At 39.2% G+C, this 22,930-nt stretch overlaps 1 protein-coding gene across 1 annotated transcript; it reads right to left on the bottom strand.

The window, feature by feature from the left end:
- Window positions 1-869: 869 nt before the first annotated feature.
- Window positions 870-15,070, bottom strand: wnt3a (wingless-type MMTV integration site family, member 3A). The gene is made up of 4 exons (XM_017425925.3): window positions 14,891-15,070; window positions 10,035-10,276; window positions 3,540-3,805; window positions 870-3,446 (listed from the first exon to the last, which is right to left on the bottom strand). Exons 1-4 carry the CDS (start codon window positions 14,959-14,961, stop codon window positions 2,967-2,969), a joined length of 1,059 nt encoding a protein of 352 aa, XP_017281414.1. The 5' UTR covers window positions 14,962-15,070; the 3' UTR covers window positions 870-2,966.
- Between the last annotated feature and the right edge of the window lie 7,860 nt (window positions 15,071-22,930).

Raw genomic sequence — 22,930 nt, 5'->3', positions numbered from 1 at the left:
GTTCTATATATGGTATGAATTGACCATGACCTGACACTGCTTTATGTGGTGCAGGCACACAGTTTGTTAAAGTTAGATGAAAAGGTTATGAACAGTTAATTTCTTCCCTGTTGTAGATAGCTCTTTGAACAGCCTTAGCTTGGAAAAAAGCAGAGTTTAAGTCTAATAGGATCAAGAAGCTGACAGCTAGTGTGTTTCTTTAGACCATGTTGATATGTAAATAATACCTGTTTCAAAACCTGTTTTGCCTTTTTAAGACAACTCCAGTCTTCGAATTATCACAACAGTTTACACAAACAATATTATGCCAACCTTTATATTGATGTTAATTTTGTGGTAGAAAGATTGTAACATTTATTCAGAAGTGTGATGACATCCTACTATTTGTAATTTATGATTGAACTGGGCAAGTCCAACTCCTTTCATGTACTCTTTGACTCTTTGTCTGACATGATTCACTATTAAAAGCACAAGTCATAAAGTTTGGTTTGTTTGTTTTATTTTTATGTTACAGAGTTAGCTTTTAGAAATCTATTACAGGCAGTAGGATGAACAAAATCTGTCAGTGAAAACAAAGAGATGAGGTAAAAAGGCTACAGAGTGACAAGTCACAACACTGCTTCAAAAAAAAAAGATATTTCTGCAAATATATACTTTTACTCACTAATATTTACATGACATAAAATAAATAATTATAAAAAAACATCAAATTTTAGAAAGTCATAAAATTTGAGAAGTAGTTTGTACAAAACTTTGGATTTAAAGACTTTAAAAAAATTAGAAAAGAACCACATTGTCCACACAAGCAGTCACTCACATATAAAGTAAATCAATGCTATAACAGATCCTGCACTGATGCTGTGTTGTTCAGTAAAGATGACTTAAAAGTGAAACTGGTTGTAGTTGTTTATTAATATTTTCAGACCTGTTATCATGGGTGGGCAGTGAGACCTAAATGTCTGAGACATACAGTAGCATTTCACTGGCTGTAAACTTTACACAGCCCTCCACAGCTGAACCTATCAGTGAAATAATAAACATCATGTATCTGTCTGCCTTTGCATTTAATAGATCTTTAAAAAAATAAATATTTTTCAGTAGTTCTTCTCAAATTAGGAAAAAAATGCATGAATAATATTTTGCCCTATGGATGCCCTGAGGTGCAAAAGCACAACAAGATTGGACAAAACTGAGCAATAAAACTAAAAACACACAAAGCTTTTCAGCTACCTCAACAATATAACAAAAACAGCAGTATATTTTGTATACAAAACACAACTAAATAAGACCACAAATTAAAAAAAATAACTAAAACAGAAATAAACTAAATGTCATAAAACACATGGAAAACAAAAATCCTTTGTTTTGTTATCTAAAAATGTCCCACATACAAAATCTAAATTCTTTACAGCCTTGTATTTTGTTTTTGTTGAACTAACTCCCCCTTTTTGTTCAATATTGCCCAGTCTTGTTGTGTTTTGTCCATCTAGGCCACTGTATTGTCTCAATATTTAGCATAATGAAATGAAAAAACAAACAAAACAGAACAACAACAACAAAAAAAAAAAACACGTCAACCTCTATTTTATCCTATTTGGTTAAATGGAAATTACTTTATGCAAGAATTTGTCAAACTTCACATTTTTATCAAACTACATTTAACAAATGTCTTTCACAGAAAGAATCAACACATGCAAAAAAATATACATATACAGACAAAGGCGTACTCTATGTGAGGACCTAAACAGATACACATAATATTTTAGCAGCATTGAAATAAGGGAAGTATTAATAGCTTCAGTGATGCTGCTCTTTGTTTAGTTTTGGGAAAGAGGAAGCCACAGCTCAGAATCATTCTATTCGCAGGTTTTGGTCATCATTTTACTGCAACTGCAAATTAAACTGCATAAAACAGAACGTATGTGACACACTTTTATGTACCTTTTTGCTATTTTTGACTTATCTTAGCAGACAGTACCCATGTATGTCTAGAGTAAGCAACTAAAAGGAGTGAAAATCCCTTTTATAAATAACAGTTTTCCCCACACCAAGTCTCATGATAATACTGTCTAAAACAAGAAGAACGTGCTTCATATTTTTCAGCAAGACACAAATGAAGTGCTGACCTCGCAGACTTATGGACACTTCTCATTTCTCTTCTTTGGTCATAAATCTCAATGTTGTGTCATTGCTTTTAATATTAAAAACGTTTTAGGTATTTTCAGGTGATTGGGGAAATGGACACACTGTGTATTCATGTTTTGTTGTTCAGCATACATGGTTCATGTGGCTTCTTTGAATAAAGTTAGTCATTTAAAGGCGATATTAACTTGTTAGCTTAAGATTGTAAGAATATGTAAACACATTACAGCAAATAACTACATTCACTCAGGTGCAAGTGCATTCTTACCCAAAGATCAATAACACTATAAAACTCAATCACACAATGCTCATGTTAGTTCTCAGAGAGGCAAAAAAAACATACTAATAACATCAAGAAGTCAAATGCATGCTGTTGAGTGTCTGATCATGTATGTTGCTTCGGAATCTTTTTGTGGCAAAACTGAACAAAGATTACAAATGTTCATTTTCAGCTCAACGTCGTTTTCCTTGTTTCCTCCACAGACTTGAGCACAACAGCAGTGCTGTTTTTATTTGAACTACAAAAGACACAGAAAGACAACACCAATATGGTGTTTGTTTTTTTGCCAAGAGTTCTCCATCCCATCGTTGCTCATCACCAATGTCAGTCACAGTTCATGAATGATGCTTCCAGATATCCGTTCCAACTGTTTCAGTTGATTTAGGCGGCGAGTGGCCCCTTTGTAGCATCCCAGTACAGAACACAAAGCTGTGCGTGTTTACAGACAGGTCCGACTATGCACACGTTTCATAGTTAAAAACCTGTATTTGTTCTTCTGCTTTCTGATGTCCTCTGATGAGAAGAGCCGAGAACCTCCACATCTCTATTTGCAGGTGTGCACATCGTAGACTCTCACACACTCCTGACAGCTGACGTAGCAGCACCAGTGGAAAATACAGTGACACTTCTCTTTTCTCTTCTCAGTCCGGGTGTTGTGGCCTCGGCCACAGCACAGCAGGTCACACCCATCTATGCCATGGGACGTCAGGTTGCAGATGCGATCCCGAGTACCAAAGGAACCAGTCTCAGGATTGGGATCACAGAAATTCGGTGAGCTTTCATAATAAACCAGATCGCGCTCTGTGGGGGGTTTGAAGTAGTTGTACTTGGGTCTCAGCGTCTCCACCCAACCTCGGGACTCCTTGTGTTTCTCCACCACCATCTCTGAAGCGCTGTCATACTTATCCTTCATGTAGTCACCTATAACTCGAAAGTCATGCTGAGACCACCAGCATGTCTTGACTTCACAGCTCCCTGAGAGACCGTGGCACTTGCACTTCAGAAACATGTTGGCGTTGAGAGACTGTTGATTTGTAAAAGAAAATGTTACTCAAACATTTGAGAGTAGACCTATTGTCACAACACAATTAATCAAATTATTCTCAAGAAAACTAACCATTCTTCCTGCCTCGTTGTTATGGCGGTTCATTGCCGAACGTGCATCTGGCCGATTCTCTCTTGCATCCGCAAACTCCCGGGACACCATGCTTCCAAATTCGACATCCTCGCTGCAGCCACCCCACTTCCAGCCCTCACCGGGGGGGCCCTTATGCCGTGTGTCACATCCACAGATGGTGGCTGAACCATCAGCACAAGCACGGGTCACAGCGAAGGCAACTCCCGCTGAGGCAATAGCATGAACAAAAGCTGACTCTCGAGTGGCTGGAAGGACAATCACAGTGATTTGTTTATGATTAGAAAAAGACATTCAGCAGGAAAACACTGTAGGCAGAGGTAGACCCATTGATTCAATGAATGAGAAGAGTTTTTAAAATAATCAGCACTGCAACCATCTGAACATACTAAGTTGATTAAAATTGGGAGGACAGAACAGTGATGTCACATTTAATGCTACACATTGTTAATCAGGTTTTTTTTTTTTTTTTTTTGTCAGTATGTGTGTTTCAAAGCAAGGGAACTGTTTTAAGCACAACACTGAGAGACCTCCAAAGGAGACAGCAAAAATGCATCTCAAGCATGTCTTGAAGGGATTTATGAAAAGGGCAAAAAAAGAGTCCTCAATAAACAAATGAGAATGTGCTCTGGTGCTCATCAAACTTCAAAATCACTGGCAATTTTTTGCCCATTTCACAAATTATTTTTAAGCTGGGACTAAGTTGTCTTTGTCCTATGTTGTCTGATTTATGTAATGACCAAAGCAGCATGGAGGGCTAAAGTCAACCTGTCACTACTTGGCCTCTGAGCCTGAAAGGTAGGTATTCAAAGAACTTATTTGGCAAGTACATGTAAAGTGACGGATAACACAAGCTGTGCTCCGTTCTAATGGATCTGCCGTCACTTACTGGTTTTGCAATTCTGGCTGGCTTCACTTCTGTAAGCATACATGGTTCTAGGATATGGCTGTTTTAATTGGCGCATCTGAAAATGACAAGATTATCCTGTGAAGAGGAACTTGTCTTTGTGTTTATATCAAATTCAGAATTATTTTGCAAAAAAGGTGTACTTGTTGTTCAAGCTCCTAAACTGTAATGTGTATATAAGTTAAATTATTATATTTATGAGCCTAAAACAAACAAATAAAGCAGCTTCATAAATCAGCCATTAACTACCCTGATCTCTAAAGATTAGCATCAACTTCAACCACTGAAAAACTCTAATTGGTTAAGTAATTGTAGGGCACTGCCTCTTAATGTATTCTTGTATTTTGTTGTTTCTAATGTCATTAAATTAGCTAACTATACTAGTTCATTGTCACATATTATTGTTGGGCTCATGAGTTTATTTTGTGTACACCAAAGTATATTGGTATGTTGGTTCATTTAACCTTCACATCAATCGTCCTGTCTGTAAATAAGGCCAGCAAGGCCTGTATGTCTCTGTTTGTCATAGCTAACTGATGAGTCAGAGGGATCAGGATCTTCCACAGAGATGAGAGGAAAAGACAGACCTGACAGGCCTATAATTAAGAGACTCAATTAAGCTTTTGAAAGGTTAGGAAACAGCCTCACACTGAGGGGACAATGCACATGGAGATACATCATTAGTGACCAGATATGTAGTCAGTCTGAAAGAAGACATGTATGCACATATGAAAGGAAAGATTTTTCTTGTTTGTTGTCAGCTGCTTTAACTGGATTCCCTTGCATCATGGTTGTATGTGCTTATGCTGTCTTGCACAATGCCAGGAAAAGACAAATAGAAGGCAGCCAAAAAACACCATGTGTAAATATAAAACAAAAAACACATTGAGTGGAGAGATATACAGAGATGATCAAGGCTCAGAAGGAAGATTTAACTTGGTGTATGCCCATGTGTAGGAGTTTGTGAGAGAAGCAGTGCCTAAAAGAAAAAAAAGGAAAAGAAAGAAAATAGGTGTATAAAGCTGACGGGAGCAGGAGCTCCTCCCTTACAGCAGGTTCTAACCAGTTTGAGGACTAAAGGGCATTAAAAAACTGATGCAAGAGAAAAAGGTCTAATGGCATCCTCCACCACCCATTTCATACCCCCACTGCATGCAAACAAGGTTACTAACGTTCATAATAAATCTAAACATCTGCTTTCCCTCTTTGAATATCACAATCTGAATCCGACACAGTTCATCTCATTTGATAGGGTTTGATTTTCTCTGCAAATGAATATAGTCAAAGACCAAAACTTGCATATACCATGAGAAAGCTGACACAAAAGAAGCTTTTTACTGTCAATTTTTGAGCTACAAGTGTTGCTTTAGGAAATCATTGACTGCAGTTTCAAAAGCTGTGTACTGCAGGATAGAGGAGGGATGAGGGAGGCTAATAAAAAGATCCTACAAGGAGATGTTCAAAGTCACATATTTTGTGTGATTTTTGAAGAAAGGTTCCTAATTTCTATGAAAATGCAAAAAGACCTGATTAAAAGAGATGACATAATTTTGGTAGATTTAATGCAAAGACCATTGCTGATAGGTACTGTTGATTCTGTGTCTAAAGCCAAGAGCTGATGCTGTTACACAAGAGCAACTCTTATTGACAGTGCAGATATATCACTTTTTGAACCAGCTGCCAGCTTTGAGTTCATGAACTCTTTTTTTCTTTCTTTAACTTGGACTAAACTATTTTAAACAATTGTATATTATGGTACATGAGTCAGATGGTACATGTTACTCAGCTTAACACAGTTTTGAGTAAACTCAAAACATGTTTTAAAATGGGGCCTACATCTAGTTATTTGCAGTTAAAACAAAAAGTGATTGGATGATCAAAATGTCAACAATCAGGTTTTTAAATTAGGCGTATTTGTCTTTGTATTAACATTTGAGTGTACATGCACACGTATTAGGGTTTAGTTCACCTGGAAGTCCCACCTTTCACTTTAGTTCAACCCTTGTTTTTGTTTTACGACCAATTTAGAGACACTTCTCGTCAGACAATGCTTTTCCACCAAACTTTGCCAGATCCGGGCAGGCCAAGTGGTCCCTGCAACCTGCTGGGGGGTTGAATCCCCTATTGTGCTGTCACAGTCACGCTGTGTTAGTCCCACAATGGACCCAGATATTTTATATGAAATTTGCCCTGGCTAGTGATTAGTGGGGACCAAGTTAAGTCATAGCAACAGAGAACTATGCATTGGCTGGACCCCGCTTGTCGCAGACAGGGAAATCCCTATTCACATGCTTTAATAAAACAATCTAAAGGGCGTGTGAATGGGGAAAAGCACTTTTTCTCCTGCTTAATCTCATGGTTGAGGAGATATTGTGCTCTGAGCAGCACCCAGCGGGGAATGGGGCTAAGGTCCCCCCATCAACTCCATTTACCACACCCCTTCTTTCTTTCTTGCCCAGAGTTAATGATATACTGATGCGCGAGTTTCCCTCCCCCAGCATGATGAGACATACGTCCCATGTAAAGCTGAGACCTTTTAGCTCATCCTAAGTAGTTACACTTTCTCATCCTGCGGTCATAGGTCGTAACCCACATCTCCTGATGTCTTCCTGGTTAGCTTTAGTGGAATTTGTTGATTTAGGTTTTATTTCCTGGCATGTGAAGCTGCGACCAACAGGAAATAGAGGTTAAATAAATCAGCGTTAGCACGGTTTGAAACTTTGAAGTCTTCTTGTGAATTACACAATGAGAAAATCTTATTTTAATTCAGTAATTTCAATCTGATTTTGCATATACAGAACAAAGCTACAGCAGTGACACTGTTGGCGTCCACTTGTTAATGCAAACTTGCACTCACTATTTCTGTTATATGACTCAAACCAAAGCATGCATAAGCCCATACGATAGATGTTCTGTAAATAACAAGAAAGTTGAAACAGCTCTGGGATCCGCTGTGTGGACTAGGAACACCTGTGCAGCTTTCTGCTACCTTTCATCACAGGCAGATTCCAGCGGTGCATGTTTTGACACTTTAGTTAATGTAAATTAATGAGTGCTGACGCAGACATAGCCTGCAGGCAGGGCTTGTGATTTAGGGTGTGGCGAGTGATAGAAACTTTGAGGTTTAGAGCACATCTGCAGGGGGGAAGCATGAAAAAGTCAGTTTTAAGGGCAGGAGGTGCTTTGCTCTTCATGGATGTCTGTGTGTGGTCACATTGAACATGGGCTTGTGCTGTTGACTAAAGTTGATTTCCATAAGAAAAATCATTTAATGTTTTTCACGAAGATGACGTGGCAGTGATGTTCCAACTTTGAGTAAGCTAAAGGTGTGCACCCTTCCTTTTTAGCACTAGCAAAAAAGGCAAGAGGAAACTAAAACACAACAATCTAAATAACAGACAAACAGACAGAAATGGGGACAATGGGCCCTGCTGCACAGACAAACACCAGCATCAATCAAATCCAATGAAATGGAAGCCCTCTTCTAATAAGCCTTATCAAAGGCCTGTGAGATCCTGATCCACTCTCCCTGGCCTCTGACAAAAGCACTTAATCCAGCCACTTTGACCTCTCACATTATTAAGGGCCCGAGTGACCTTAATCCAATCAAAATGATTTACTGAAGCCCAGTAGCGTCCTTCTCTTTTCAGTCAGTACCCCTGTAATTTAGGGCTGGGAGGGAAAGCAATGGGAAATATGTGGTGGCATTTCGCACCACAATGGGGTTGGGACTGAGAACCCCTGTCGTTAGCCACCTACTTCAGTTCAAGTCTCTTCTATCAACCGGCTCAAGAGTTTATTAAAAGCAATTGCCCTAAGTGACCCCTAAGCCCCCTCATTTGCATCAATCTTCAGTAAACAAGTTTAGATCTTCAACCATCAGCTACTATGTGCAACACTCAGGATCAGTTTTAAAGCTCACTTCAGAAATCAGACAGCAGTAACACAGAAGAGGAAATCTTACAATGAATCATCTACCCCTTTAAATAAATATTAAAACTTAATTAAATAATTAAATTAAATATTCACTATTAGGGTGGTTAGCTTAGTACAAAAACTAAAGAACGGAACTGGTAACCCTGGATGTAATAAACAGCAAACTGGTTGTTAATTGGAAACAAAAAATTGAACAAGAAGACACAAGCAAAACTAGTTATTTTGGTTAAAGAAGGGAAAAAAATGGTTTTAAGAATTAATTATCACCTGCCACAGAGTAGGTGGATGATAATGTAATAGTGTGTCTGTGTGTTTGTGTATTTGTTGTCTGTCTGCCAGCAAAGCATTTCCTGAACCAGTGAATGGATATAAATTAAATTTTCAAAACATTTAATTCAAGATGACCGTCACAGCTAATCAACTTAAACACAAAACTTGTATAACTCTGTCAATTTGACAGCTATTGAGTGAAGTTTTGTGTGGTAGTAGCTGAGGGTTCTCCACATTCTTACACTTATAACACAAAATCTTTGTTTAAAAATTTGGCATGCAAGGTGGTGAGCGATGTAATCATAACAATATAAGAGCTTTGAATAATTAAGGTTTTGGGCTTGTTTCATCAAATTGTGTCTTAGAGTGTGGGGAATTCTAAAGCCTTGACTCATGATTAAACACATACAAGAAAGTAATCATGATATGAAGGGAAAATGTCTTTTGGAAGAACTTCACTGTGTACTGCATTGAGTTCCTTATCTTGTGTGATGGAGTTTTCAGGAAAATACAACAATCACTGGGGATCCCCTTCTGAGGAAAACTCCAGCAACTCACAACACCCTTGACTTGAGCTAATTGTGCACATTATTTCATGCATACAGGCCCCTCGGAGCTTATTCAGCCTCAAGTCTATTTAAACAAGGATTTGAATCAGCATAATGAATGATGCACGCAGGGAATGCAGCTTTTCTACTGCAAATATAAGACAATGAGAATATAGAATAGTTAATGAAAGAGTTAATCGGCTCAGAGACACCATAAGTCACTTTTTTTTTCCTTCTCCTTTTTTGTTTTGTAAGTAATTTGAAAACCAAAGACGTGTAAGAACATTTTTGGAGCGTATAACACACTCAAACACTAATTTGAGGGCACAGGGGTTGAACACAATCATCAAAGCTTCTATGCAATCTTTTACATGATTGCACATGAAAAATGATTAGTTGAAGATAAAGTCATGATGCCTATTTGGTGCTTTAAAGGAAAGTGTTTCTTTAATCTTTACATTTTTGCTTTTAGTTTAATATATATCTGGCTACTTCTAAGAATGAAAGCCCAACTGAAATATTGTAGAATAAGTTAAAAACATGTGACATCTTTAACAGGCAACTATTTCTGTTGCAAATGCCTCTTTGAGTAGTTACTTGTTTTGCCTAACCATTTAACTTTACAAATTATTTGGAAAAAACCGAGAACACAGACAGCAGCTTTGAGCGGAGTTTACCAAAATGAAACAGGATACCAGAATTTAGGGGAGTTTGAGATTTCATGTCCAAAAGCCTCAGATAATTTGCTAAGTTTTGAGCAAATATTGCGCTGCGCATCAGCCTGTGAGTCAGAATCCACATGCTGTGTAACGTTACCTTTGTCTAACACCGGCCCAAAGATGGCCAAATTGTCACTGATAGTGGTGCAGTTCCAGCGTCGACCCCTGAACTGGTGCTGGCACTCTTGGATGCCGATCTTCACCCCCTCAGCCACGCTGGGCATGATCTCCACGTAGTTCCGGCAGAAACGCAGCTGCTTGGGTACCAGACCGGGTATGCTGCCACAAAGGATAGGCTGAGTGCCCATTGATGAGTACTGGTGGCCCACTGCTAGTGACCTGAGGGTAGAGAGGAAGTCACAATGTCAGAGTGATTGTTATATAATTATATGTCCTCCTCTCATCTGTCTGTGTCTTTATCTATTGATAGAACACCGCTCAAGAGGGACGTTAAGTTTCCTAGCTACAGTTTAATGTTACGTCTGAGTTTATCTGATTGTGTGTGTTTATTTATTGTATCAGATGCTACCATTAGGCGTGCATCCTTCATCCCTTCAACCACCCTCTCTGAAGACACCTGGCCTTTGTGCGTATTGAAATTGCAGCCCTGCCACCCCACTGTTTCTGCTTAAGATGAAAGTCCACAATGCATCCAGAGGTCTTCATAGACCTTAAGCTGACAACTTGGAAAACTACACCTTGTTATTAACTGTCCGCACACTTAACAGGGCCGTCAGCTTAGGGGTAATAAGAGTGCAAACCCTACAATGAAACTTCAGAGAGTGTATTAAGGTTAACACAGTCCCCTCCCACTCAGCTTTATTTTTTTTCTCTCTCTCTTTGAGGAAGGTGTTCTAAGAAACATGTGCAAACTTGGTTCACTGATTATATCTGTCTGTCTTTATGCCTTTATTATTCTCTCCGTCTTTATTTTCTGTGTCCACTCCATTAGAACTTTTTCTACACAGCAATTATTTAAATTTTTTTTAAAAAATAGGTCATCAGCTGAACACAGTGTGAGCCTTTTCAAAGAAACATTTTTGCTGGGTTTGGCTTCTACATCATAAAACAATGTCTTGATTCATGCAATAAAAATAAGGCTCCGACTGAAACCTTTGAGCAGTTTTGTTTCCATCATAACTCATCCTGCAGCGCAAGACCGACACCAAACAGCAGAACAAAAGGTTTTTGATACAGCCCTGATCTCATTGTCATTATTTGTCTCATTATCTTCACATTAAGAGCCTAAACTTTTTGTACTTAAATAAAAAACAATAGCTTTTTTTCAGATCTGCTTTTTTTTCTTGGAGACATTTTTCTACTTTGTATGAATTAAATGTTTATTACACTCCGGGTACATCACTTACATGAAGTTTTTCAATTTAAATAAGTTACAAAAATCAGTCTTTAGACTCTTTAAACTTGAATGCATGTTAATTGAATATTTTACTTGTGCTATCGAGCAGCTAAGTTGTTTAATAGCAGGTTTTCTTTTATTTTTGACAGATTCCCTGCTGAGAAGTTTCTCCAAACTGAAGCCTGATCATCCTCCTCTGAGTGATATGGGTCTGATAACAGCTCCACAGCAGGTGGATCAGTGTTCTGAAGCTCATTTAGCTCACTTTCTGCTGACCTGCTCTGTGTTGTTCAAGAACTAGTAACTAATCACCAGATTACCAGATTCCTGACAAACGCCTTCAGGCAATGTTTTCTTCTTAAGCCTCACAGATCAAATACCATCTTGTTGGACAAATGACTCGACACTGAGGACTTTGCCTTAACTTGAGCTTGAAATTCAAGTTCTGATTTCAGTTATCTTAAACTGACAAATTTATTTTATTTATTTTTTTAATAACTTTGTATTTAGTTCTTGGTCAGGTTTCAAGCTTCCTGTCAGCTGACCTGGTTTTGCCCCCCCTCAAAAAAAAAAGAGCCGGTTAAATCAACGCTTCTTGATAATTTCAGCAGAATCTCTTGTTTACTTGTGGATCACTGTTGTCAATAACAAATGAGACATCCAGTGATTAAGCAAGCATTGCCAGTCTGATAGTCACACTAGAAGGAATCATATTTGTCTGTTGCAAACATAGGTAAACAAGGACACTCCTAAAAATTGACCTGTTGTGCAACTTTGTTATTTTATCCACTCTGGAGCACATCAGAAACCTACAGAACCTGGACTTTTGGGTTACACTGAACTTAACGCTCCTAAACCCCTCAAAAAACAGAGAGACGATGAGAGGTAGAAAAGCCCCTGTAACTTCAGGTCAGTTTGTGCAGAAGGCCACGGGACGATTAAAATAAAAGTTACAGTTGCTCAGAGGTCGATCGTGAGAAGTTTTAACCTGTTTAGCATCCAAGATATTAGATGTAGAACGTCTGAGGAGTTTGCATAAAAAATGAAATTTGCATGCAACTGTAAATGAATCAGCAACCGAACTCCACCTTAATTTGTAAATTGTTTTGCGCTGCCAGGAACGAAGGAGTCTCCAGTTTAATCATCCATCATTTTGAGTAAACGTGCGAAGGCCAGTTTGTGTGATTTCCTGCCAGGTCATGACCCATCATCTCACACAAAGTCATCGTGAGTCAGTGCACTCTGTCTCGGTGGAGCTGAGTAATCCACTGCCATCTCGTCCTGTGTTAGGAAATGGCCCATGAGAGGAGGCAGGGCATGTCCCACCAGGGATGAGTTATGATTTTTTTTAAAAGAAGTTGTTGCATAAAGAACGATGTTGTTGGATACCAGCTCCAACAACCGTTTAAAGCTAACTACTGGTATTGTATGTGTTGTGTGGATTTTAGGTATTTATTGTGTGGTCTTGACTTTAATCTCCCTAATTCCTCTGGAAAAATCCATTTATCTTGTGAGAGCAGCCGTCCAACAGAGAATCTGACTTTCAGTGGAATAAAATGTTAAGGTTAATGTTCTGAAAATTGTTTGCCTTAAACAAAAAAAAAACATATATGACATAAAGTTTTTATTTTGTCTCCGTACAGACTCCCCCACCACCTCTAATCTGAGTGTAACCGGTGCATGTTTAATGCATATTTCAGCAAGCCCAAGCAAGGTGCCTTAGAATTACCACTTTACTCGTGGGCCCTGAGGCCTTGGAGCTGACTTTGACATCAAGAGAGTATGTTTGGGAAAAGGAATGTGCGGCAAGCTTTCACCTCCAGGTATTTATCTTCTAAGGTGGGGTGGACTAGGCAAGGAGGTGGCGGGGTGGCCAGGCTGTGTCATGGCAGGTTGAGAAAAGACAGACGTGAACCCGTCCTCGGTGCAGATCTGTATCCCCAAAGACTACTGTGGGCACAGAGGCTGGGGAGCGACGCTTGTCTGGTGGCCACTTGAAAGAAGGCGTAGCCGCTTTCTGTCAGCAAAACATCCAGGGCTGCTTTTCACGGCAGCGATGGCATTCAGATATATCTGTGTGCATGCTGTTTGCAAACGGAGAGACAATGCAGGCACATTGAGCGTAATCCAGAAGGAACCGTGTTATTTGAGTTGGGATGAGTTGCCATGAAACCCAAATATTCATCAGCGATCTTTAAAGAAACAGAGGGATCAGTATTACGTGAGGGACCGAAAAGTGACTGCATGTGCTACTTTTGCAGTCACAGATTGTTTGTATTGGACGGGAATGAGACAGCCAACCTGACACTCTGCTGCTTCTGTACTTACACACTCCACAATCAGCCCTCACAGGCTGATGTTCTGCATGCTTTTTTTTCACTTCTGACAGAATGGAAACCTGTCGCATGGCTCCACACAAAAAGAAGACGCTCTTATGAAGAGGGGAATTTTCTTTGCTTGTTATTGTGACTCAAGCTTACGGACATGCAAAATATCACATACTGTAAGCTGAAAAAATAATAATGATTTGGTTATTTTCTCCTCTACCTCTCTACCAGTGGGCTCACAATTTTATCAGGATTTCCTTCCAGCTGGGCATGTAATTAGTTTCTCATCAGTCTCACCACCAGGGGACCCATAAGGGGAAGTCGATTAGGGTCCACCCAATTTTAAAGCATTGCCAAATAGTGAACAATTAATTATTAAGTGGGCATCTTTTGTGATTTTACTGTATGAGAGCTGATGTGACTGATAGATGACATGTGAGTAGGAGCCCTTTCAGATCCCACTTACATAAAAAGTAAAGTGTGGGATTTTTTAAAGATTTTTTTTTAGACTCCAGCACTATAATGTTTTTTACAGTCATCAATGCAAAAAAAAGAAGCAAAATCAACTTCCTTTTTAAATAAATATTCAAAGAAACATCTATGCCATGCAGGTATGGTCTTTCATGGATGTCTGGAAGTTGATGAAACTTGAAAGTTGGCACAAATCACAGCAAACTCACTCCTCTTTTTATTCCCCTCCCTCTATAAAATAATAATAAAAAAAACTGACATGTTGAAATTAAAATTGCACTGTCCTCTTCTGTTTATTGCTGAAATGATATCGAAATGAAGCAGAATTTGGCTGATCAGGACTGAAACCAGGGCCACACTGACGCCCCCCTCGGAACATGCACCACACTGACCCACTCGTGGACGAGTGCGCGCCCACATAAACACGCAGTCTGCACCTGCTGTTCCCTGAAAATGATTTCCTGTTTAAATAAGATCGCTGCAAATGACAGCTCAGCCTTAACATCAACTTTAAAAATCCAAACAGAAAAAAAGCGCACATTCTGGTCACTTTCTGCCAGCGCTCCAGCCCTGGTTCATATCTTCTTTACCCAATTGTAATAATCACATTAAAAGCAAAACATAACAGCTCTTGTTGTGTTAGAGTGAAGCTGAACCTCTTTTTTTTAAAAAAAGCAGAAGTGACAGAAACCAAACTGGAGCGATAAGAAGCGCTCAGTCTGACAGAGGAGGCTCATCTGATGCTTCAACATTTCAACAGGTTGACCGGGTTGGCAAAAAAATGGAAATAAAACTTACCACCAGATGGGATAACTTGCCATGACATGCGTGAGCCCACAGAGCAGCAGGAAACATCCAAGGTATATCATCCTTAAAGTTTCGCAGGACCTCTGCAGCAGGACGCCAACATGCGCGCTCAGCAGCGCACAAAACACACACACACACACAGAAAAAAAAAAAAACGCGCAAAAAATAGATTTATAAGCTGCTGGTTTTGGTTTGTTTCTGTCTCCCCAACANATCTGTCTCGAGTTGTCGTGGCAGAACTCAGGAGCCAAATATTAAAAAGTCAGAAGCAGCTCTCCTTTTTTTCCTTCTTCTTCTTTCTTTCTTTAGGACCCAATCAGCAGGTATTGCCAAAGGGGGGAAACTCTGATGATCTGTTCCTTCTGTTGTCAGTCAGCTCCAACCCAGAGACACCAGATCATTTTCAGATGGGTTTCATTCACAATTGCTCGCATTAGTTTGGGGTGTGTGCGTGCGCGCGCGCCTGTGTACGTGTAAGCGTGTGTGTGTGTGTGTGTGTGATATATAATGTTGTTTAAAGGAGAGAGGGAGGGTCCTGGGGATTTTTAAATAGACATCAGCACCCCCGTGGATTGCGTAGCTATAACAACCTGTCCGGATTTCACTCCCTGGCTTGAAGCTTCTAAAATGCAGAAATAAATATGTGTGAATTGCTGGGGGACCTTTATTAGGGTCTCCTGTCCTCTAATTGCGCCTGTTTGCCATGAATGTAAAATGAGAAGGCTTTTTTTAACACCCCTTTTTTTAAAAACAGAGGACTTTCCCCCCAAATAAAACCTTTAGGGTTTGTCAAAACTATACGAAACTAAATATCTGGATGCTTTAAAAGGCTTTAGAATTTTACAACGTAAATGAAATGAACTATATATCACTGGATTAGACGCATCCCAGTGAAAGTGACACCAATCACTCCCATTTTGAAGTGGAATCAGCACAATCAGCTCTTTAATCGGACAAAAATATTCGATTAAATTTGGCCCACATCGCAGATTTTAGGTAACTGTCTGGGTTGTTTTAGGTTTTTTTGTCAGTCAAGAAGCTGTTGGTAGCTGATTTATTAGGAGGCGGGCCTGTCTCTCGTTTATAGACAATGTGTTTATTATTATAATAAAACAAACGTCCTGTTAAGGCTCATCGGGAGAATAAGACAAGCAACGGAAAACACCCATCCATAAATCTTCTGAAATCATTACCTTTGTTATAAAAATAGTTTAAATTGTTTGTTTGTTTGTTTCAAATAAAACATCAAATAAAAAAATCAAATGATAATAAAAGCATTTACCCTCAGTGAACCTTTGACTTTTATTCTGTGCTGGATAAAAATGAAGTGTTGCCAGAAAAATAAGCTTCAATATTACCTATATATATTTAAACGTTTATATCCTGGACCTCTGTCTGCAGGTGGACAGTGTTCAAATAAATAAGTAAAAACAAAACACATAATCAGTTTATTAAATTAGTTTATTCCACCAGTCTGAGCCATCATTAATTGAACGGGATTAATTGAATGCCTGTTCTTGTCCATCTGTCTCCGGGCTGCAGGGAGAAGCAGAATAACTCCTCAGTTTGATGCTCTGCAGCCAAAGCTTCGTTGTTTCCCACTCCTCCTGAGCTCCTCTGAAGCTCTCTTGGTCTCTGACTCGTCTTGACACGAGACACCGGACTCTCCTGGACGAGGCCAAACCCGCCGAGGCCCACTGATGTCCAGAAACCCTCTGCAGGAGGAGCGAAGGCAGGGGTTTAGCGCCACCAAGTGGGGAAGACGAAACGTTGTTCTGCGAGTCAGGCGTTTTCATTTTCTGCAACTTTATTTACCCTCTCTTTTTAAATGGAACTTGCAGGAAGTAACCATTGGTTGGTCATCTACAACTGATTCAAGATGGCTGACACAGCCAACTCATCTTAAAAAGGACAAACATTTGCAAGATGTTTTTTTTTTAATTTTGCTATAGGCCTAAGCTATTTGGAAGCAACTCTGTGTGCCTGTTAGCAAAATATCTCCTGAACCACAGAACAAATTCTAATGAAATTTTAATTAAATAAACATCGGTCGTGCTTCTGAACAACTTTTAGAGCCAATTCAGGTCAAGATGGCCGCTACAGCCAACTGACCTGAGAAAACCCAAACATGGCTGCGATTCAGTCAAATTTACAGATGTTGTTCTAAATTATATTGTGGCTGTAGCTAATAGTCACTCACATATTATGCTCTAAATGCCGCTCATTGCACAAACTCTTTGCTTTAAACTTTAGCATTAACTGTCTGTCTGAATCAACCCATTTTGTCTGTTAGCAAAATATCTCATGAACCAGTGGATGAATTTCAATGAAACCTTCAGAAAGTAATCATTGGATGAACATCTACAACTGATTAACTTTTGGATTCAGTCCAATCCAAAATGGCCGCCACAGCTAATCTACAATAGTCAAAACAAAATGGTCATAACTCAGTCAGCTTAACAGATATTGAGGTAAAAGCTGATGTGGTAGTAGTTGAGCGTCATCTGCAACATATAATCAGAACATGACTTGAATATTACTTTTTAAGGTTTGACTCAAACAGCTACAAATCTGTTATTTCTCAGCATAAAATTGTCTTAGTCTAAAAGTCTAGCATGAAAGTCGGTGGGCGACATGCATTTCTTCAAGGAATGCTATACTTTTAATTAGGTTTGTTTATGGATGGATTTTTACTTTAGCCAGGATGCCTTTTTTATGTTTTTCCTTGCTGAGCTACAAGTTTATTCACAGATTTTCTCCACTAAACACTTTCTGAAACAAAACAGCCCAGATCAAGTCATACGCAGTTAGTCTTCAAGAAATGTTGCAAACTAGTTCATGTAATACACACAAATATAGGCCCATTTAAGAATATTTCAGCTTAAAATCATTTGAATCAATACATATTCAGTTTAAAACAACTTTCACTTTTGCTATTTTTACTTTTATTTTACCCAAATTCTTCTTTCACAGACATGCACATTATTGGCTCTTGGTTATGCATTCATTAGAATAGCTCTGTGAAGTGACAGTAAACGTTGTTATGATATTCATGCAAGAGGTCGGAAGTCAGGTTAACTGAACGATGATCCTAACTGTTGTGCATGTGCGTATTTAACGACACAAACAGAAAAAATAAGTAGGAGAGCGGCTTTGCAGGGCAGCAGGCAGTCATAGGAGAAGGGTTTTTGTAGTGACAGCCTCTTTTCTTTCCTGTCTGCGCTCTTAAAAAAGACCAAGAAGCGAGGGTGTAAAAACTGGATAAGGAAAAATTGATGCCTATTAAGTAATTCTTGAATGCTTTTAACAGAAAAATTAACACCAAGTGGCGGTCACACCACGAAGGAAGTGCTCCACGAGGAAGAATGGAAAAAACATTTTAAAAATAAGCCCTTCAAACACAAACTGTAACTTTCACACCTTGCTCACACCTCTGCAGCCCATCCGTTCAGCTCACCTCCTCTGAGCAAACAGAGGGACACCAGGGCTCCTCTGTCCTCTCGCGGTGACCTCACTGGGACGGTGAGGTCATGCGGCGAGGGACAAGTCGTGCTCGACAAGTGCGTCTTGTCACTGCCCGGCATCACAGCTCTGAGTCACACGTCCTCCGCTGGACAAAAAACAGCCACAATAACATCATGCGGAAGGAAAATATTGAACTAATCACTTCTTCATTACTTCATTCAGCTCCCCATGAATGTTTTCCTGGTGTACTAGGGAAACTGCTAACGGTCATTTTCTAAAATTTAAAACATATATACATATATATTTATCAGAAGAAAAAACAAAAAACAGAATCCACTGAACTGAAGCCTATATAATTGTGTAAAATGGGATTGGACCACAAGATGTCAGCATTGGAGTGGAAATATAATCTGAGCGGCTGTCAAAGCTGAAGTTTTATAAATAAAAAAAGACAGTTTGAACAGTGTGTCCAGACTATGGTTGGCACTTTCTTAGAGAAAGAATACTTTAACATAAAACAAGTGCATTTTCATAGAAATTTGCATTCCCAGAAGAAATGCAAAGGTCATAAAAGAAAAACACATTAAGGTAAATTTAGAAGAAAATCAAATACTAATGATTAGAAATAAAGTAAATACCTAAAATATACAAACAGCAATAAATACAAGAGAGAAAAGTGAAAGTACTGACTAATACTATGCCCAGCATGGAGTTTAATGTCAATTAAATTACATTTTCTAGGTCATGTTTTGTAGTTTAGACTAAATTAGACCTCATCAGATTACCAACAATCTGGATAAGGATGTCACTGATCTGCCATCTCATCTGTTATGTTTTGTTGCAATTTTAAATGCTATAATATGTAATTAACTATTAAAAACCAAAATTACGTCGTTAGAGAGAGTAATGACACGGTATGCTGTGCCTGGGAGCTCACATCTGGAGCTCATCACTCTCTCTTTCAGCCATACAGCTGTGACTCCTTCAGACATGGGAAACAAAGCAAAGTCTCTGCTTGGACTTTATCTTCAGGATGGGCATTACCACAGGCGTTGACATCCCTATCTTCCCTGCTGGCCTCTTGGTAATACCGGCTGTGAAAGGTCCCTGATAGGGGACGTCATGATGGACAGTTCCACATCTGGATGTCCTGGAAGTGCCTGACGTTGTTGTGTTTGACACCGAACCCACTGAGAACATGTCAGAGATCATATCTGATCTGTAAAGAGTACAGTCTGTTAAAGTCAAAGATTCCTACAACAGGACTTCAGGGTTGAAGAAGTCTTTGGACGGCTAATTCCAAAGCCTGACGTCTGATTTTTAGAATTCCAACTGAAAAGAAAATTTATATAAGCCATTTTAATCCTGACACAGAGTTACAGATGCATTAGCATAAACCTATAGACTTTTGTTGCTGTTCAGATACTGAGCAAAAATTAGCAAGTGGATGAAGCATGATTGGGATTCCTGCAGTTCTAGGAAAACTACAAAAATTTTAATGTTTTTTTTAAATTTATTAAAAATACACAAATGGAATTAGAAAAGCATTCAGATAAACCTGAAGCTCACTGCTTTGGGAAAGTTTGTGTCATTCTCTTAACACATAAGTTCAACCAGTCAATCCCACTCATTTTAGGTCTCATCAGAGATGCTCCAGAATGGTTTATCAAGGCCATTTCTCAGCTCGAGAGTGTGAGCATTGTGAAGGTTTTCAGTCAGGACTGATGTGCATTTTTCTGTATACATCCTTTACCTTATAATTATTGGACTCGTTCTTGTCTCAGTAGCCTCCCACAGTACAATGACGTCATATCTATAGTTTCCTGTGAGGTGAGTTATTGCCTGGATTCCTCCTCACACGAAAGTCTGCCATCTTACCGACCCTTACCTAACGGATCATGACCAAAAGAACAAGATATCTGGGTTTCCCTCCTGGACATGTTCTCTCTGCAACCAGACCATAAATAAATGGCAGAGAATGAATGGCTGGATAGATGGATGGATTGATCAGTTGTAAGATTTCAAAATATGAAACAGATATTTGATTTAAACCCAACTAACATGTAAAACCTTCAGAAGCAAAAAATAATATTCACCTGCATTTGTAACCTTTAATATTTTATTTTGACTTTAGGTAAATTCTCAAATAGTCCATGACATGAATCTTTGGTCTTAAAAGGACTCCGATTTTTTGTATCAGTGCTCAGGTCATGCAAAAGGATGAATCTCGAGGACAAAGAGTACAAATTTAATTACAAAAACAGTCCTGAGTGTTAAATCAGAGGACAATATTTTCTCTTTGCTGCTAAGACTTAGGGAAAAAAAGAAAATCTTGATTCTTCATCATGTCTTCTCTGGTCTTTTTCATAAAAAGTGGCACTCTCCTCTGGGTTATCCCAGGTTACAATCAGCAGAAAGGGAGACTGTGCTGTCTGCAGCTGGACTCTGTCTTGTTTCATTAATGCTAAGTAAAGCAGATCATACCATTCCATGCACAGCACCTGCTGGTCAAGACCGTGACCTATTCACTATACATGTACCTGAGGTTTCCTGGCGCAGACCGCTAACGTGTCACTATTTTTTGCTGTTGAGACTGCGTTGTGTCATTGTAGATGCTTTCCGCGGTGAAATGAAACGGATGAATGGCTGTGTTTGTTTAAGGGTAAATAGAAAACTGCAATTCTGCAAACACTTTTCAGGCCGGTGTTTCACAGGTTGCCAAGAGACCTTGAAGGGCTTGTATCACGCTGCTGTGGCAATAAAAAGACCAGGTAGACTGCGGTTTGATATTAATATCACAGTTTGTAAGAAAGTAAAAGACATGCAAGCCTGATTGAGAAAAACAGTTGACTGCTCTGTGATTTTGGTATTAAAACAAACCAAACAACGCTTTTGGAAAAGAAGTTCTTGTTGCTTTCAACACTGGCAAGCCACCACATGCACAAATACAATCAGACTTTGCTAGAAAATGTGCAAAGACAAAAGGTTATCTGCCACAAAAAGACCAGACTTAACCTTTTCTTTCTCTTGTCTTGTAACATTTTATCTATTTTAACTGCCTTTATCACCAGTGTCCTCTTTCTCATAATCTAGGTTCAGTTCAAAAGCTGTTGTAAAATTTCAGAAATAGCAGTTATAGAAATCTCCTCCTCAAAATTCCCTTTTTTTTTTCCTAATCCCGAGATCCATTGTAGCTGATGCACTCGACGCCTGAAACAGCAGAGCGGCACAGACGCACCGTCAGCCTCCAAACCTAAGCCACAAATTATGTCTGGTACATGGAAAAGATCATATCGCGCTTCACTGGAGTAGAGGTGGTGAGAATGAGGAGTTTGGTGGTAACTGGGTTTGGACGGATATGATTTACATTCCTCTCCAGGGAAGTGATATCAAGACAAGGTCAGTTTAAGGCTAATACGGAGAAAGGGGAGAGAGATTATTTGCTCTTTACTCTTAATGATGTTTTACATAAAATAAAACAACACGTTATGTGTGAGATCTACATTGCTGAATGACTTTGTTCAAAGTGCTCTCTGTCTTGTAATAATTGTCATCATCCATCCAGATTATACTTGTCTAATTTGAATGGACAGAGAACATATTCCATGTATACTGAACTTGTCAAACTATATAGTCTACTGTACCACTGAAATGTTTTGAATACATTTTGGGTGGTTCCTTTGTCCAAGAAAATACCTCAAACCTCATGCAGGTCTTATAGTCAAGTCTATCTCATTTGAATCATTGGTACAAAGATTAATCTCAGCGCCCAGAAGAACTTTATGTAAAAATGCAACGATTCAGGCCGGCAGTCTAAAGTGAAGCAAGACTTATGGTCAAATTTGCCACCTGAAGCAAAAGTAACTTTCCTACGCTACTTAACGATGGCTTTCACGTTTAGTTGAGTTGGATTAGCTTCTGAAACAGGGTCAGAGATGCAGAAAAAGAATGAGAAGAGAAAGGTAGGTAGCAGCAGAGAGGGGAAACCCCTGACAACCTAAAGAGATTAGTGTCCATTACCAAACAAATTTCTGCTACCAACTACAACACTTTTGACAGCCCTGAGTTCAGCTCTCATAAGGAGCTCTAAGTACAAAAAAAAAAGTACCCGCTTTTGTCCTCGCTGCCTCGACACCAGAATGAAACAAGCTCTGTTTTCTTGGTTGCTGTGTCTGAGGAGAGGGGGCGAGCGTGTTTTTAAGAAGGGTGTGGGAATCAATTATCCCACTCAAGAGACATGCAGGGCCAGTGGGTATTGCTTGGGATTAGTGTCCATTCTTGTCATGTACTGACAAACCCTCCCGCTGATCTCCTTAACACCAGGTGTTATTAAGAAGCAGGGCTCTTACTGGGGGCCTGTAGGCTTTTTGAATAACTGCCCTTTAGGAATGATTGACAAGCTTATAATGCTGAAAAAAGTGCATTCCTGGGCTTTCATGTGCTCACCTGTGTGGATTTTTAAATGGATATTGAGCGTGAGCTGAACGTGCAAAATCATGCAAAAGTATATTTATGAGAATAACAAGCTTAGTTGCGGCTATTTAACTAATCTTCTTCTTCAAAAAC

Source organism: Kryptolebias marmoratus, linkage group LG20, assembly GCF_001649575.2.
Source record: "Kryptolebias marmoratus isolate JLee-2015 linkage group LG20, ASM164957v2, whole genome shotgun sequence".
Classification (NCBI taxonomy): Eukaryota; Metazoa; Chordata; class Actinopteri; order Cyprinodontiformes; family Rivulidae; genus Kryptolebias; species Kryptolebias marmoratus.
The sequence above is the reverse complement of the archived record's forward strand: the minus strand, read 5'-3'. Positions and strand labels throughout refer to the sequence as shown.